This window comes from Thecamonas trahens, assembly GCF_000142905.1.
Source record: "Thecamonas trahens ATCC 50062 unplaced genomic scaffold supercont1.3, whole genome shotgun sequence".
In the NCBI taxonomy this organism is placed as follows: Eukaryota; order Apusomonadida; family Apusomonadidae; genus Thecamonas; species Thecamonas trahens.
The window spans coordinates 192,556-205,782 of NW_013657677.1; the positions used below are offsets into that span (position 1 = coordinate 192,556).

The window sequence follows — 13,227 nt, forward strand, 5'->3', positions numbered from 1 at the left end:
AAAATGTCGCGGGTTTTGGAATGAAGCCAAGTGCTGCGGCGCCGCCTTGAGTCACGCGCTCGGCAGCCGTGGCAATCGTGGCCATGACTCGCCGCCCTCTCTCCCCCGCCCCCCATATGTCCTCAGCACCACCACACTCCTCCTCCTCCCCTTCCACCTCTTCCCACCTCTACTCGCCCTCTCTCCACCCTACCTCCCACCACAGACCCGACCATGTCGTACTACTCCATGCTTGGCCTCTCCACCTTTAACATTGAGAACGGGTTCCTGGAGGCTCTTGCCCGCTCCTTCCGCGACGCCCTCCTCACCCGGGCAGACTACCAGAACCTCATGCAGTGCGAGCGGCTGGACGGTACGTACTCCCCTTCAAGCCGTCCCCCTCCCCCTCCCCTCCCTTCCCCCCTCTCTCCCTCACTCCTCCCTCACACACTCCATGCGGACTGCCAGACCTCAAGCTCCACCTCTCGTCGACCGACTACGGCAACTTTCTGGCCGACGTGCCTGGGGCGCTCAAGACGTCTATGCTGGAAAAGCGGGCGTGGGACAAGCTTGTGGGCGAGTTTGAGCACATGCGCCTGCAGGCTGTGCAGCCGCTGGCGCAGTTCATGGAGTACATCCGGTACCAGTACATGATCGACAACGTGGTCTTTCTCATCACCGGCACGCTCCACGGCAAGGACGCTGAGACGCTGCTCTCCAAGTGCCACCCGCTGGGCAAGTTTGACTCGATGGCGACGCTGACTGTGGCTACTACCGCCGCCGAGCTGTACGACTACGTGCTTGTGGAGACACCGCTGGCCGGCTACTTTGTCAACGCCTCGCTGCAGGAGGGCGACCTCGACGAGATGAACATCGAGATCATTCGGTCGACGCTGTACAAGGCGTACCTGGAGGACTTTTACAAGTTTGTGTGCTCGCTCGGCGGCGTGACGGCGTCGGTGATGAAGGAGATTCTCGAGTTTGAAGCCGACCGGCGGTCGATCAACATCACCATTAACTCGTTTGGCACCGAGCTCTCGGTCGATGACAAGAAGAAGCTGTACCCCTCGTTCGGTCAGCTCTACCCTGAGGGCATCGACAAGCTGCTGAAGGCTGAGGATCTGGACATGGTCCGGGCTGCTGTCGACTTTTACACTCCGCTCGACCAGTTCTTCGACGACGTTGACGGCATTGGCGGCGACTCGCTCGAGGACAAGTTTATTGCCCACGAGGTCCACCTGCACAAGGAGTCGTTCAACCAGCAGTACCATCTCGGCGTCTTCTACTCGTTCCTCAAGCTCAAGGAGCAGGAAATCCGCAACCTGCTGTGGATCGCCGAGTGCATTGCGCAGAACCAGCGTGACCAGATGACCAAGTTTGTGCCGATGTGGTAAACCAACATCTCTGCCGGGTGCGTTACATGTATGTAGTGTGCGTGTTGGGTTGTGACGGAGAGTGTGTGGGGTGCTTTTCTGATCCAGACTCAAGACTGCAGGGCCTTGGCGACGTTGGCCTGGACCTCATTGTCGAGCGACTGGACAATGGCATCAAAGTCGGCCGAGGCAAGCGACGAGTGGACCTGGCGCAGGATGTTGACGACGCGCGGGGTGAGCTCGTCGGAGCAAAACTGTGTGTTGAGGATTGAGGCAAGGACTGAGACGAGCTTGGGCAGGTTCGCACCGTTCTCGCCGAGGGCCCCGGCATGGTTCTGCTCGATTAGTGAGCAGACGAGGTCATAGACAAACTGGCCCTCGACGACGTCGTGCATGATGGGCAGCTGCTCGATAAAGTAGGGAACAAGGGCCGAGGTATCGGTATTGTTCGACTGGTGGGCGATGATCTTGGCGAGGATGGCGATGGCGTTGTCGGTGGCGTAGGCGTGGTCGCCCTCACGAGCGTGGGGTAAGAGCAGTTTTCGCGGACGATGTTGAGGGTGATGTCCATGAGGTCGGCAAAGTCGTCGCCAAACTTGGCGGCGGCGGCGCCGAGGCCGTAGAGGGCGGCCTGGCGGACTTCGGGGTGCGGGTCAGTGGCGTAACGGATGACGTTGCCCATGATGTCGCCCATGTACTGCTGGGCGGCCGGCCAAGCAAACTCGATGACGTCGTCCATGGCGCAGAGCGCCCACTGGCGCTCGGTGTGCGAGCGGTCGGGGTCGAGGAGTTCCATGAAGAGCGGCAGGAGGGCCTCGACGTAGATGGGGAGGAACGAGGCACCGTGAGTGCGGAACGTAGTCGAGGCGATCTGGACCACGAGCCGGAAGACGAGCTCGTCCAAGGCGGCGCGCTGCTCGAGGCTCGTCTCCATCTCCTCGTCATAGTCGATGTCGTTGCGAGCGTCGTTGCGGATGCCGCGGCGCTTCTCGAGGTCGTCCATGAGAATGGCGAGGAGGGTGGCGATGTTGTTCATCATCTTCTCGTCGAGGCAGTTGTCGCCGAGAGCAAAGATCGAGTTGGAGAGTGCCTCCAAGAAGGTGCAGAGAACCTCCAGGTCGGGCTCCGCATGGATGGTCTGCAGCAGGTGGGTGATGATGTACTCGAAGAGGCCGGTGAGGTACTCGACGCCATCGGACGAGTTGGTCCGCTTGAAGTAGTCGGCGGTGGCCATGAGGAGGAAGGGACAGGCGTCGGCGGCAGCCGTCCGCACATCGTCGAAAAAGTAAAAGGTGAGGAGCGGGACCATGAGCTTGGCAATCTGGTCGACGTACTCCCAGATGGCGCCCTGCAGGTCGCGGACGAGGCAGGTGAGCATGCGGCAGGCGACGGCCTTGTCCTCGAGTGTCGACGTCCGGAGCTGGACACGAGTCGAGCCGAGGACAACGGTCTGCCAGCCAACCTGGACGTCGGCGAGCTCGTCAGCGTCCGAGAGGGTGTACTCGGGCTTGATGGCGGCGGTCTCGAGGAGCGGAGGCATGATGGTAGCGAGGTAGGGCACAAAGTCCTCACCAAGCGTCTGCGCAATGCGCGACCAGGCCTCGAGGAAGTACGAGGTCTGCGGGTCGTCCGGCGGCAGGTCCTGGGCCTGGATCTTGATCATGAGGTCCATGACCTCGATGGCGTCGTTGAGGAAGAGCTCCTTGCCCACAGCGAGGCCAATCATGGAGATGGCCTCCATGGCCTTGCCGCGCATGGCGCGGAAGTCTTCACCGTTGGCCTGGTACAGGATCTGCTTGAGGAGCGGGACGAAGACTTCGTAGTACGTGACAAACGCGCCCTTGGAGCGCTCGGCAATGGCAGCCACGCACGTGAGCGCCTGCTCCTGCACGCGAGTCTGCCCGTTGTCCAGCATGCCCATGAGCGCGGCAAAGATCTCGTCGAGGTACCCGGTGAGGAGCTCCGGGTGGAGGCCCTGGGCCAGGTTGACAAGCGCGGCGCATCCATACGCCCGCGTTCGCGGGTTCGCCACGTCGCCCATGACCGTCACGAGCGGGCTGACAAGCTGCTCGTGGAAGGTGTTCTGGAAGGCCGGCGTAAAGTCGATGCACAGCTGGCCAAAGAGCTGGCAGGCCGCGTAGCGGACGCGCGCGTTCTCCTCGAGCAGGTACGGGAGGCACGAGTTGACAATGTCGGCCAGCGAGCCGGTCATCTCCTCGCGGCAACCCTCGGCGACGGCGGCGAGCGCGATGAGCGCGGCGCGGCGGTACGTCCACTCGTTGTGCTTGAGCATCTGCGGCACAAACTCGAGCACCACAGGCAGGACCGTGTTGCCGCCGAGGGCCACAGCAAGCCGGTCGAGCGCCTGCTCGCCAAAGTCCGAGATGCCGATCTCAAACTCGTCCTCATCCTCGTGCTCCTGCCAGCCGGGCGAGTCCTCGACCGCCACCATCATGGTGAGGCAGACCGGGAGCACGTTGTCCATAAACTTGTCAAACTTGCGCATCATGGCCGGCGCGCTCTCGCAGATCTTGGTCAAAAACTCGAGCGCAAGCTGGCGAGTCTGGTGCAGCAGCTTCTCGGTCGTCGCAATCTGGAGCATGGCGTTGACCACGTGGTCGAGCGCAGGGCGGAGAGCCTTGGGCGTAAACTCGGAAATGTCGATGAAGAACTGGATGGCCTTCATGGCGTGGTCCTCCACGCCCGAGTTCAGCCCGTCCGAGACAATTTCAAGCATGGCCGGGAGCAGCGGCTCGTAGTACGTCATCGTCTCCGTCTCTGAATCGCGGAGCGAGCAGAGGAACTGCGTCGTGGCGTTGAGGCCCATGAGCCGGACCGCAAACGAGTTGGAGTCGGTGAGGCCTGTCGCAAACGTCTCACGCAGCGGCTCGGCAAACTGCCGAAGCGGCGAGTCGTGGACGGCGCACATCCGCGCAAACACAAAGAGCGTGTTGAGCCGGACGTCCGGGTTCGAGTGCGTCGCCATCGGGAAGAGGAACGGAAGCAGCTCTGGCCACTCCTGCTCCTGTTTCTGGTGGAGCGAGAAGCAGTCGGCAATGTTCTCGCAAATCGCACGCATCACCATCGGCACCTGCTCCTCCTGGAACGCACGCAGCAGCTGCGTCTGCACCGTCGTCATCACCTGCTCCGAAAGATGCGTCCACAGCAGCTGCTCCTCCGGCCGGTCAAACAGATCCCGCCGCAACAGCACTGCGCACATCTGCCGCACCACAGGGTTGCTCGAGTCGGTCATCGTCGCCAGCGTGTACGACGCCCACGCGTCCGGATGCCCCTGCAGGCCGCGGTACGTGCTCTCAGCGTTCGTCCGCACCTCGGTCTCGTCAGACATCAGCTGGAGCACAAGCTGCTCAAATTGCTCGACGTCACTCATGCCGCACGTCTGTCCTCCACATTCCCCTCACATCTCGGTGAGCTCTTGGCCTTCTCTCCTGCACTCCTACCGCTCGCTAGCGCTTTCCACGTCCCCCCCCCCCCCCCCCGCCGGCCGTCTTGGAAGGATCGTCCGAAAATCAATCCAGCCCACAACCGTTTCACTCCCCCTTCCTCCCCTCGGAGCGGCCGACTCTGGACTCGCTTTCTTTCCAGAAGGGGTGTGTGTGGTGCTATATGGTGTGCCTGCTGTGGCACTGGTGGTTGGCATGGTGTCTGCTATCATGAGCCCCCTGGCTGTCTGGGCATGGGTGGTGGTGGGGTCAGCCAGGGGGGGTTGGTTGGTGTAGAATCGTACGAATGGGGTTCGGGGAGTTGGGTGGTCGTCCGTTGTTTGGCGTGCCTTGTTCGAGGCCAGGCGGCTGGCCGAGGCCGAGGCCCATGGTCATGACCTCAACGATTAGCTCGACGAGTTGGTGTTCAGCCAGTCTACGGGGTGGGAGTGGGGGTGGGGGGTGGGGGGATCTTTGCCTTTGAAATCGTGATGGGCTTGGCCGTCGGCATGGGGTGTGCCCATCGGGTGCGTGGTTGGATTGGACTACTTCTTGGTGGCTTTAGCCGGCTTGCTAGCCTTGGCGGCGATGCGGGCGGCGCGGGCGGCATCCGCAGCCAGCTCGGTCTCAATGTCCAGAGGCTGGGTGCGGTACTTGGTTAGCGGCTTGGCGGAGGCTGCGGCGATGGCGGCGTCGACATCCGCGCGCGAGGCCGGGACGAGATCATAGTCGTGGGCAAGGCTGGCCTCGACCGCATCAAAGAAGTCATCAGGCGAGGCGATCCAGCCGAGCCCAGTGCCATGTGGGCCCAGCGCTCGCACAAAGTCGGAGTGCGAGCGCGAGGCGCGATACTGCGGCCGCTTCTCGGGCAGGGTGAGATAACGCTCCAGGAGCGCTGGATCAAAGTCAAAGAGAAACGAGGTGTGGTGCACAAAGTAGTGGCGGGCAAGCGACTGCGCGTTGCCGGCAAACTTGGCCGGCGGTGGTGCGCCATCGCTGCTGCTCTCGGCGATGTAGTCGTTCTCGCGCAGCGCAAAGGCGTCCTGCCGAAGCGCTGGGCCGTACACCGCGTGATGAGACCACTCCATGAGGCTTTTGGGCGAGAGCGCCGACGCCGATGCCGCAAGCTGCGGCACAGCGCGAGCGTCGAGGATGAGCGAGGCGAGCATAGTGCCCTTCGCCACGTACACCGTTCCTCCGCCGGTGTATCGGCGGACGAGCTTGACGCCGTCGGCGGCCACAGCTTCAGTCCGCACATCCTTGGACACTCGCCCGGCCACGCCCAGCACCACCGTCGGCTCTGGACACCGCGACAAGACCAGCCAGCCGTCCGATGGTGGCGATGCGGCATGCCCTGCCGTCCTCCCACCGCCCTCACCACGGATGACGCGACGGAAGAGCTCCTCCTCAGCCCTCAGCGCCTCGAGCATGGACCCACCGCGACCAAAGGCCTCACGCACCACACGAAGCACCGGCCTCAGTGCCATAGAGCCTCGATTGGTAGAGTTAGTGAGATGGGGTGTATGCGTATATGCGTGGTGTGTGTGTGTTGTGGTTGACCTGCAGCTTGGGGGGGAGGGGGGACGGGCGGGGATCGAGCACCAAGCAAGGCGGGTTGGCATGGGGGGGGGATCAGGACCAGGGTGATGATGGGCGGGGCGGGGAGAGGAGCTAGGGGTGGTGGTTTTGTAGTGGCCTGTAGGGGAGATGATCGGGAATATGATGTGACCTCCCAGGGTTGATGTTGGTTATGGTCTGAGATATGATCAAAGTCTGGATGTAGGGCAGAGATCAGCAGCGGCTGGGCTCCAGCTTGTTCCTGGTGTGCTTGTCTGGCGCATGTGGCGGCGCAGCCGAGAGGGGGGGAGGGTACAGGAAGAGCGAGAGGAGGAGGTAGACTTGGCTAACTCGAAAAGGTTGCAGATAGAAGAGGTGGCAGAGTGTGGATATGCTGCTCAATCTCCCGCCCGAGGTCCTGACCTTCCATCTCTGTCGGTTTCTCGACCCGTATGCTCTGGTGGCTCTCTCGCGGACATGCCGTGGTCTGCGGTCGTGGGCGGCGTCGTCGCGGGGTCTGTGTCTCAAGCGGCTCTCTGGTGGGGCGACTGGTCTCTCCTACTCATGTGCTGCTGCAGATCCGGCTTCCGTTGTCCACGTTGACCGCGCAGCCCGTGGGACTGTCCTCATGCGCGCGGCTATCGCTTCGCTCACCGCCGACGATGCGCTCGCCGGCCCGCGCCCGCTTGTGGCCGATGGCGTCGTCCGCACGCCCAAGCAGCCGCTCTTTCCCACCTACGCCCCGCATCTGTTCCACAATCCGGAAGCACGACTCTCGCTCGCCTTTAAGCATGTGTCCGACATGACGGTTGCAGGCCGTTACGACGTGTACGACGTTGTGGGCGATTCGGGCGTGGTGGCCTCGGTCGCGGTCGGCGCAAGATCAGTCCGCAACAAGTACGGGTGCATGATCCGGAGACAAGAGTCGGCCTTTGGTGCGTTTGTCACCGCTACCCATGTCATTGTCGTCTGTGCCTCGTACGGCATCGCCGCCGTCCTGCCGTACACCGCCGGCGCAACTGCAGCCGACTACGACGGCGACGAAGTGCAGTACGTCAAGCTTGCGGCTGCATCGCCGTCGGCCATAGCTGTCGCCGGCCGTTACCTCGCGCTCGGCTTTGCCAACGGTGTTGTCCAAGTCATCGACACTGATCCCGAATCGCCGGCCTTCTTTGCGGATGCCACCACACGCGCCTCGTGGCCGCTCTTCCCCAAGGGCAACCCAGTCACCAACCTTGTCTTTTCCAGCGATGGCACCGAAGTCTTTGCCGCGTGCCCCAACGTTGGTGCTCGCCGCATCCCCCTCGCGGCCTTTCCGGTCCTCATCTGCTCGGCGCTCACCGGCCGCCAAAAGGCGCAAGCACGTGCCATGCAGACGAGCTACCCGTTGCCGCGAGCCATCGCAGGCTTGATCGTCCTCCCGACCTCTGTCGTGCTCTACGATCATGCCAAGGCCAGCCTTGTCGTTTTCGATGTCGAGACTGGAGGCGTTAAGCGGCGCCACAAGGTGCCGCACGCTGCTGGTCTCGAGCTGCGCAGCCTTACGTTTGACATCGACACGCGCCGGCTTGACCTTGTCGCCCGGACCGCAATCCTCAGCGCAACCCTAGTCCCTGCGCATCAGCAGCCGACCGACGAATCTGAGGTCTTGGAGCCAGGATTGTCGGATCCGAATCCAGATCCCGAGCCGGTAGCTGCTGGGCCGAGCCGCAAGCGGCGGCGCGACGATGCCGACGCCGACGATGACACGAATGGGTCGCGGCCGACCAAGGCCCGCGACGGATCCGTCGATCCCGCCGCGGTGAGCCGGCCGAGCCGCGGGCGCTCGACGGCGTGATTTGCTGCCTCTCCAGCGTCTCGGAGCGCAAGGCTGTTCTCCAAACCGCCATTGTTGAGGCTGGCGGTCGAGTCACGGACCGAGTCACCGCCGGTGTCGATCTGCTCATCACCGACAGTGGCGCGGAGACCGCAAAGGCCCGCAAGGCAAACCAGCTCGGCATCGAGCGCCTCACCTCGGTCCAGCTCCGTGACCGCATCGCCAGCTTTGACCCATCACAGCAGGCATGATTGCGCCGACCAGCTAATACCTGCCGATGGCCGTAAATGTAACGTCAGAACCAAGCACCAGAACCAGGCACCCGCGTGCGCATGCGTGCTTGGGACTTTGGGGGGGGGGGGGGGGGGGGGGGAAGGGCTTGCACCCGTCTTCCTCCCCCGTCCACCGCCCACTCGATTCTCTTTCACAAACACACATACTTATGGTGTGGTGGGTGGTACCCACTAGTGTGTGGGCGTTGGGCTGGCTGGTTGTGGGCGTGGCGCTGCTTGGCGTTGTCTTTGGTGCCATGGACATGGAGAGAGCGTACTCGGTGACCATCAGGCTGCCCTTTATGGAGCGGAGCTTTAGGTTCAGCAAGCCAGCGCGAGGCGAGCGGGACAAGCAGACGTTGCTGGTGTATGCCTTTCTGCGATGGCACATGCTGGCCACGGTTTGCTTGCTGGTGGCCTCGGTCTCGCTCCTCGCGCCTCGGGCGCAAGCACACGAGTCGAACGCCGGAAAGCTGCTCGAGCTGGATGCACTGGCGGTGCAGAACGCCATGCACGCGATCTACATCATTGGCTATGCAGCGCTCTTCTACCAGTCGCGGCTGCTCAAGTACTGGTACTTTCTGGCGCTGGCAGATGGCCTTGTTCTGGTGGCGGTGATCAAGCGACTCGCGTTGCTGGCCGTCGCGCGCGCCTGGGATTCGGATGAGGGTGCGGCCACCACTCTGGTGGCTCTTGCGTATGCCGCCACTTATTTGGCGTGCGTCTCGTCGGCACTCCGCGCGCACAATGTGCTCAAGCGGAGCATCGAAGCCGAGCCGACGCATGCGCGCGCTTTGTCCAGCTCGGACGATCCGAGCGGCGACCTGCTGCCGGGCCTCCCAGTGGGCTCGAGCGAGGGCGAGAGCGAGAGCGAGCAGCAAGCGAGCGACGACGAAGTGGCGCTGTTGTTGTCTGACACGAGTGCGGAGCCAAGCTCACCTCTGCTCTCATCTCCGCCGATTCTCTCGCCTTGCCAGCTGAGCTCAAGTGGCAGCTGCGAGACGGCAGACGTTGGAGCGACATCGACGGCGGCTGCTGCAGCGGCGGCGAGTCGGGTGGGAACGGCGCGGGCGCCTGTACTGGTGGCGCCGGAGGAGTTTGGCGTGATTGGAGTGGCCGCCGAGGATGCGCATGTTCAAGCGCTGCAGCCGTCGTGGGCGCTGATGGCAAGCTCGCGCATTGCACGGCAGTGTCTCTATGCCGAGCTCTGCGTCTCGATTGCCATGCAAGGAGGAAGCGTGGTGGCGGCGTGGGCGGATCCGCAACCACAGGCTGCGGCCTCGATGGCGCACTTTGTGGAAGACTACACCGGCGGAATCCACCGGGCGTTGGTTTTGACCATGGCCATGTACGGGGCGCGGTACCTGCGGACCGAGCCGGCGCTCATGTACATGATGGCCAACGTCGTGCTTGCGCCGTCACTGGTGTTCCGGGCTCTCTCGTTCCTGGCTCAGTCATGGCAGCTCTCTGCTGCTGGGCTGGCCGGCCTTGCACTCTTTGGCGCGCTGGTCGGGGCCAAGCTGAGCGTAGTGTGGTCGCTGTTTGCGCTGCGGCGACGGCTGCTCCGGCACCCTGCCCCATCGGGCGAGCGGCTGTCTGGCGAGATCTGGGGCGGCTCGCACCTCCATCCGCCGGGCACGTCGCTGCTGACGCTGGGTCGGGAGTCGGGTGCGCATCTGACGGCCGGCGGTGCTGTGGTGGTCGGCGGGGTGCTGTGGCTTGGTCACTGCCTGGCGCTGGTGAGCTTGCGCGGTGGTCTTGTCGGCCTTGTGCTTGCGGCCAACTTTGCGGCGCATGGCTTTGGTTGGTACGGATGGAGCATGTACCATGCGCCGCGGGTGCACCACGCTGTGCACTTTGTGTGGCGCAAGCGGTTTTACTCGACGCTTGCGCTCACGCTCTGCGTGCTCTCGGTTCTGCCGTTGGCTGGCTGGCTGCTGGCGGGCGCGCCGCGGAGCGGACTTGAACTCGCTAGCTACTGGTTGGTGCGGTCGGGAGCGTTTGCCGTCGCGGGCCTCGCACTGGCGGTGATGCGCAACGTGAGCGCCGGGCCGGCAGCCGAGCCGCTTGTGAACGACGACAGGCCGAGATCACTGGCGTTGGACGCGCTGGATATGCGGCAGCGTGCTTGGTATGGCGCGAGCTCGTCTGCGGCGGCAGGCTTCCTGGGAGTCTTTGTAGTTGTGGTCATGTGCGCGTCCGGGGCGCTGGGCTGGTTGGAGGGCGGATGGTTGTCGACACTGGCCGAGGCCGAGCAGCACTCGGGTGCGTACGACCTGGCGTATCATTTTTGTCTCCTTGTGGGCGGCTTTGGAGTCCGCGGCGTGCTCTATTCGCACGATATGTCTCTGTATGGGACGGTGCTCGGCGGGTTGTGGGCGGCTGCGATTGCAGGATGGGGCTGTGGAGCCGGCCAGCTCGCAGCCGGGGCGCGGGTGTGTGTGGGAGGCATCGGACTGGCGGGGCTGGCGATGGCGGTGAGCCATGGGGTGCTGCAGCAGCGGGTGAGGCGCGCCGGGCGTGGCGTGGAGGGCGCGAGTGTGTGGTAGTGTTTGTTTCAGTCTTCGGACGCGCCGTCGGGGGCGGAGAACCCGTACTCGGCCTTGTTGTGCATGATGAGCTCACCGTTGACGAAATAAAACGAGTCGCTCTTGGTGTGGTAAGGGGCAGCGATCATGGCGGCCTCCTCGTCGGGCGTGAGCTGCGGCATCTCGTAGATGACCTCCCACGAGTTGGTCGAGTTAGGGATGCAGAAGCCAAAGTTAAAGTCAAACGACTTGAGCAGCTTGTCGCCAAAGTAATGGCGTTCAATCATGCGAAAGTTGGGCACCGGCTCGGGGCCGACGGAAAAGGTGAGGGCGGTGCCGATGGTCTTGTAGCGGAGAAAGGCAGCGCCAAAGTCGTACGAGACAAAGCGGCCCGAGTTGTCGCCCTCGACGGGCGGCGGCAGAACGAGATCGTCCGGCTTGCGCATGTTGAACAAGACAGCGCCCGAGTCGAGGTCGCGGATCTTGAACTCGATAAACTCAATCCCGTAGACGTTGGCGGAATGTGGGCAAAGATAGCCCTGCGTCGCCTCGTTGTACCCGAGCACCTCGTCGGGCGTGATCGCCCGCCAGTCGCCGTAGTCGCCCATGTTCTCCGTCACCTGCCGCGGCCGTGCCTGCTTCTAGGAGTGTTCCGCCCCGTCTGCGACTCCTTCCAAACCTTTCCCGTTGGGGTGTTTGAGTGGAGTGTGGTGGGGGCTGACTTTTCCGCTGTTGACCTCGTTTGGGAAGGTGTGAGGCCGAGGGGAAGGAGGGGGGGAGGGGAGGGGAGGAGGGGGGGGGGGCGCCCCTGTCCCCTCAGCCACGCGCCGCCCAACAATAACGATTGATGACAAATGAAATGAATGATTACATCAACGTCAACAATTGTTGTGGCCAGCCATCAACGATTCTAACGATAATGTGAACGATGACAATCGCTGTTGCGGAGCCAAGCAAGTGGTTTGCTAGACTTGTCGCTGGATCCCAGGCTATGTCACGTCCTGAACCCCCACCGCCACCCGGATACACCGGACATGTGTCCCGGCTTGACGTACGTCCACGCTCTTCTACACCCCTATCCTGGCCTTACTTCCAGCCCCCCCCCCCTCCTTTCCCTCCTTCTCCACAGGCACACTTTGGTGCGTCGTACGGGCGGACGATGCGGCAGCTGTCGCAGAAGGCGCCGGCGGCAGCGGGCGGATACGGAGCGAGCCGGCGGTCGCGGCCGGTGGTCACGCCGGTCAACAACGCATCGAACCGGAGGTCTCTGGTGGCGGCGCTGGTGGAGGCCGAATACGAGCCGCCTCCGGGAGGGGCGGCAAAGTCGTCGATCCAAGAGAACAGAGTCGGGCATCCGCTCAAGTCTGGCTACACTGGATACGTGCCGCGGGCCAAGAACCATCACTTTGGCGAGACCTTTGGCGCAGCCACCTATCGGGCCTTGGCAGAGTCTGAGCAGATTCGCCGCAAGACACAGGCCGAGCGCAACCTCTTTGCCACGTACGCTGTTCAGCGATCGGGTGTGGCTGGGACCCGCCGCACAGGCGCCTCGGCGGCCTCACTGCGCAACCCCTACGCGTCGACCTCGCTCTCGTATCGCCCGCTTCAGGTCGCAGACTACTCGCTCCGCACCCTTGATGAGCTCGGCGCTACCCGCGGGCCGACCGAGGCTGCCGCCGATGGCAGCAAGAGCGAGGGCAAGGGGGAAGACGCAGACGACGGCGCTACCCCACCGCCGGCGGCCCAGGCCGGCGACGACGAGCCGCAGGGCTTCGACCTGGCCGCCGCCCGGCAGGTCGGCAACACCGCGTCGGCCGCCAAGCGTTCCAAGCCCGGCTTTGACATGAACGCCATGGCCACGTCGCCGTACCGACTCCCGCGCGGCCATCCGCAAAAGTACTTTATCCCGGCCTACACTGGCTACGTGCCCGCCGCCCAGAACCAGATCGGCAAGAACTTTTCCGACACCACCCGCGCTGCTCTTGAGGAGTTTGCCGACGACTGCGACGTCAACGAGACCATCCGCCAGTCGACCACTCCGGCGCTGGTCCACTCAATCCGATCGTCGTACTACACCGGCGGCGTTGCTCGCCCGCCGCCGCGCCCGGCCCAGCCCTACGTCCGCCCTGTTCCGGGCGCCACCGTTCATGTCCCCAACGCCATCCACACCATCGGGGTCACCTACGGCTCGCTCGTGGCCGAGCCGTCGGACCAGAGTGTGTGCACGTAGTGCAAGAGTACCACCCCTCCTCCCTCCTT

At 63.6% G+C, this 13,227-nt stretch overlaps 7 protein-coding genes across 7 annotated transcripts; 4 read left to right on the forward strand and 3 right to left on the reverse strand.

The window, feature by feature from the left end:
- Positions 1–126: 126 nt before the first annotated feature.
- On the forward strand, positions 127–1,389 carry AMSG_00657 (ATP synthase (C/AC39) subunit). Its single transcript, XM_013906935.1, has 2 exons — positions 127–352; positions 448–1,389. The coding sequence occupies exons 1-2, from the start codon at positions 214–216 to the stop codon at positions 1,371–1,373; spliced, it is 1,065 nt and encodes a 354-aa protein (XP_013762389.1). The 5' UTR covers positions 127–213; the 3' UTR covers positions 1,374–1,389.
- On the reverse strand, positions 973–5,124 carry AMSG_00658 (importin beta-3). Its single transcript, XM_013906936.1, has 2 exons — positions 5,101–5,124; positions 973–4,752 (listed from the first exon to the last, which is right to left on the reverse strand). Exon 2 carries the CDS (start codon positions 4,741–4,743, stop codon positions 1,696–1,698), a length of 3,048 nt encoding a protein of 1,015 aa, XP_013762390.1. The 5' UTR covers positions 4,744–4,752; positions 5,101–5,124; the 3' UTR covers positions 973–1,695.
- Positions 5,125–5,340: 216 nt separating this feature from the next.
- On the reverse strand, positions 5,341–6,282 carry AMSG_00659 (biotin/lipoate A/B protein ligase; the record flags this gene model as incomplete). Its single annotated transcript, XM_013906937.1, has 1 exon — positions 5,341–6,282. The coding sequence occupies one exon, from the start codon at positions 6,280–6,282 to the stop codon at positions 5,341–5,343; it is 942 nt and encodes a 313-aa protein (XP_013762391.1).
- A 420-nt stretch (positions 6,283–6,702) lies between these two features.
- Positions 6,703–8,419, forward strand: AMSG_00660 (uncharacterized protein; the record flags this gene model as incomplete). Its single annotated transcript, XM_013906938.1, has 2 exons — positions 6,703–8,138; positions 8,168–8,419. The coding sequence occupies exons 1-2, from the start codon at positions 6,744–6,746 to the stop codon at positions 8,417–8,419; spliced, it is 1,647 nt and encodes a 548-aa protein (XP_013762392.1). The 5' UTR covers positions 6,703–6,743.
- Positions 8,420–8,697: 278 nt separating this feature from the next.
- On the forward strand, positions 8,698–11,095 carry AMSG_00661 (uncharacterized protein; the record flags this gene model as incomplete). The annotated part of the gene is made up of 1 exon (XM_013906939.1): positions 8,698–11,095. The coding sequence occupies one exon, from the start codon at positions 8,698–8,700 to the stop codon at positions 10,987–10,989; it is 2,292 nt and encodes a 763-aa protein (XP_013762393.1). The 3' UTR covers positions 10,990–11,095.
- On the reverse strand, positions 10,975–11,674 carry AMSG_00662 (Unc119b). Its single transcript, XM_013906940.1, has one exon. It carries the CDS (start codon positions 11,574–11,576, stop codon positions 10,998–11,000), a length of 579 nt encoding a protein of 192 aa, XP_013762394.1. The 5' UTR covers positions 11,577–11,674; the 3' UTR covers positions 10,975–10,997.
- Positions 11,675–11,945: 271 nt separating this feature from the next.
- AMSG_00663 (uncharacterized protein) lies at positions 11,946–13,198 on the forward strand (the record flags this gene model as incomplete). The annotated part of the gene is made up of 2 exons (XM_013906941.1): positions 11,946–12,019; positions 12,098–13,198. The coding sequence occupies exons 1-2, from the start codon at positions 11,960–11,962 to the stop codon at positions 13,196–13,198; spliced, it is 1,161 nt and encodes a 386-aa protein (XP_013762395.1). The 5' UTR covers positions 11,946–11,959.
- Positions 13,199–13,227: the final 29 nt, after the last annotated feature.

What these genes read in the sequence shown, in the direction of transcription:
- AMSG_00662 (XM_013906940.1), bottom strand. Translation starts at nt 11,576, where the DNA reads ATGGGCGACTACGGCGACTGGCGGGCGATCACGCCCGACGAGGTGCTC.
- AMSG_00657 (XM_013906935.1), top strand. Translation starts at nt 214, where the DNA reads ATGTCGTACTACTCCATGCTTGGCCTCTCCACCTTTAACATTGAGAAC. An exon ending in GCAGTGCGAGCGGCTGGACG is followed by an intron (nt 353 to 447) that starts GTACGTACTCCC and finishes GCGGACTGCCAG; the next exon opens with ACCTCAAGCTCCACCTCTCG.
- AMSG_00658 (XM_013906936.1), bottom strand. Translation starts at nt 4,743, where the DNA reads ATGAGTGACGTCGAGCAATTTGAGCAGCTTGTGCTCCAGCTGATGTCT.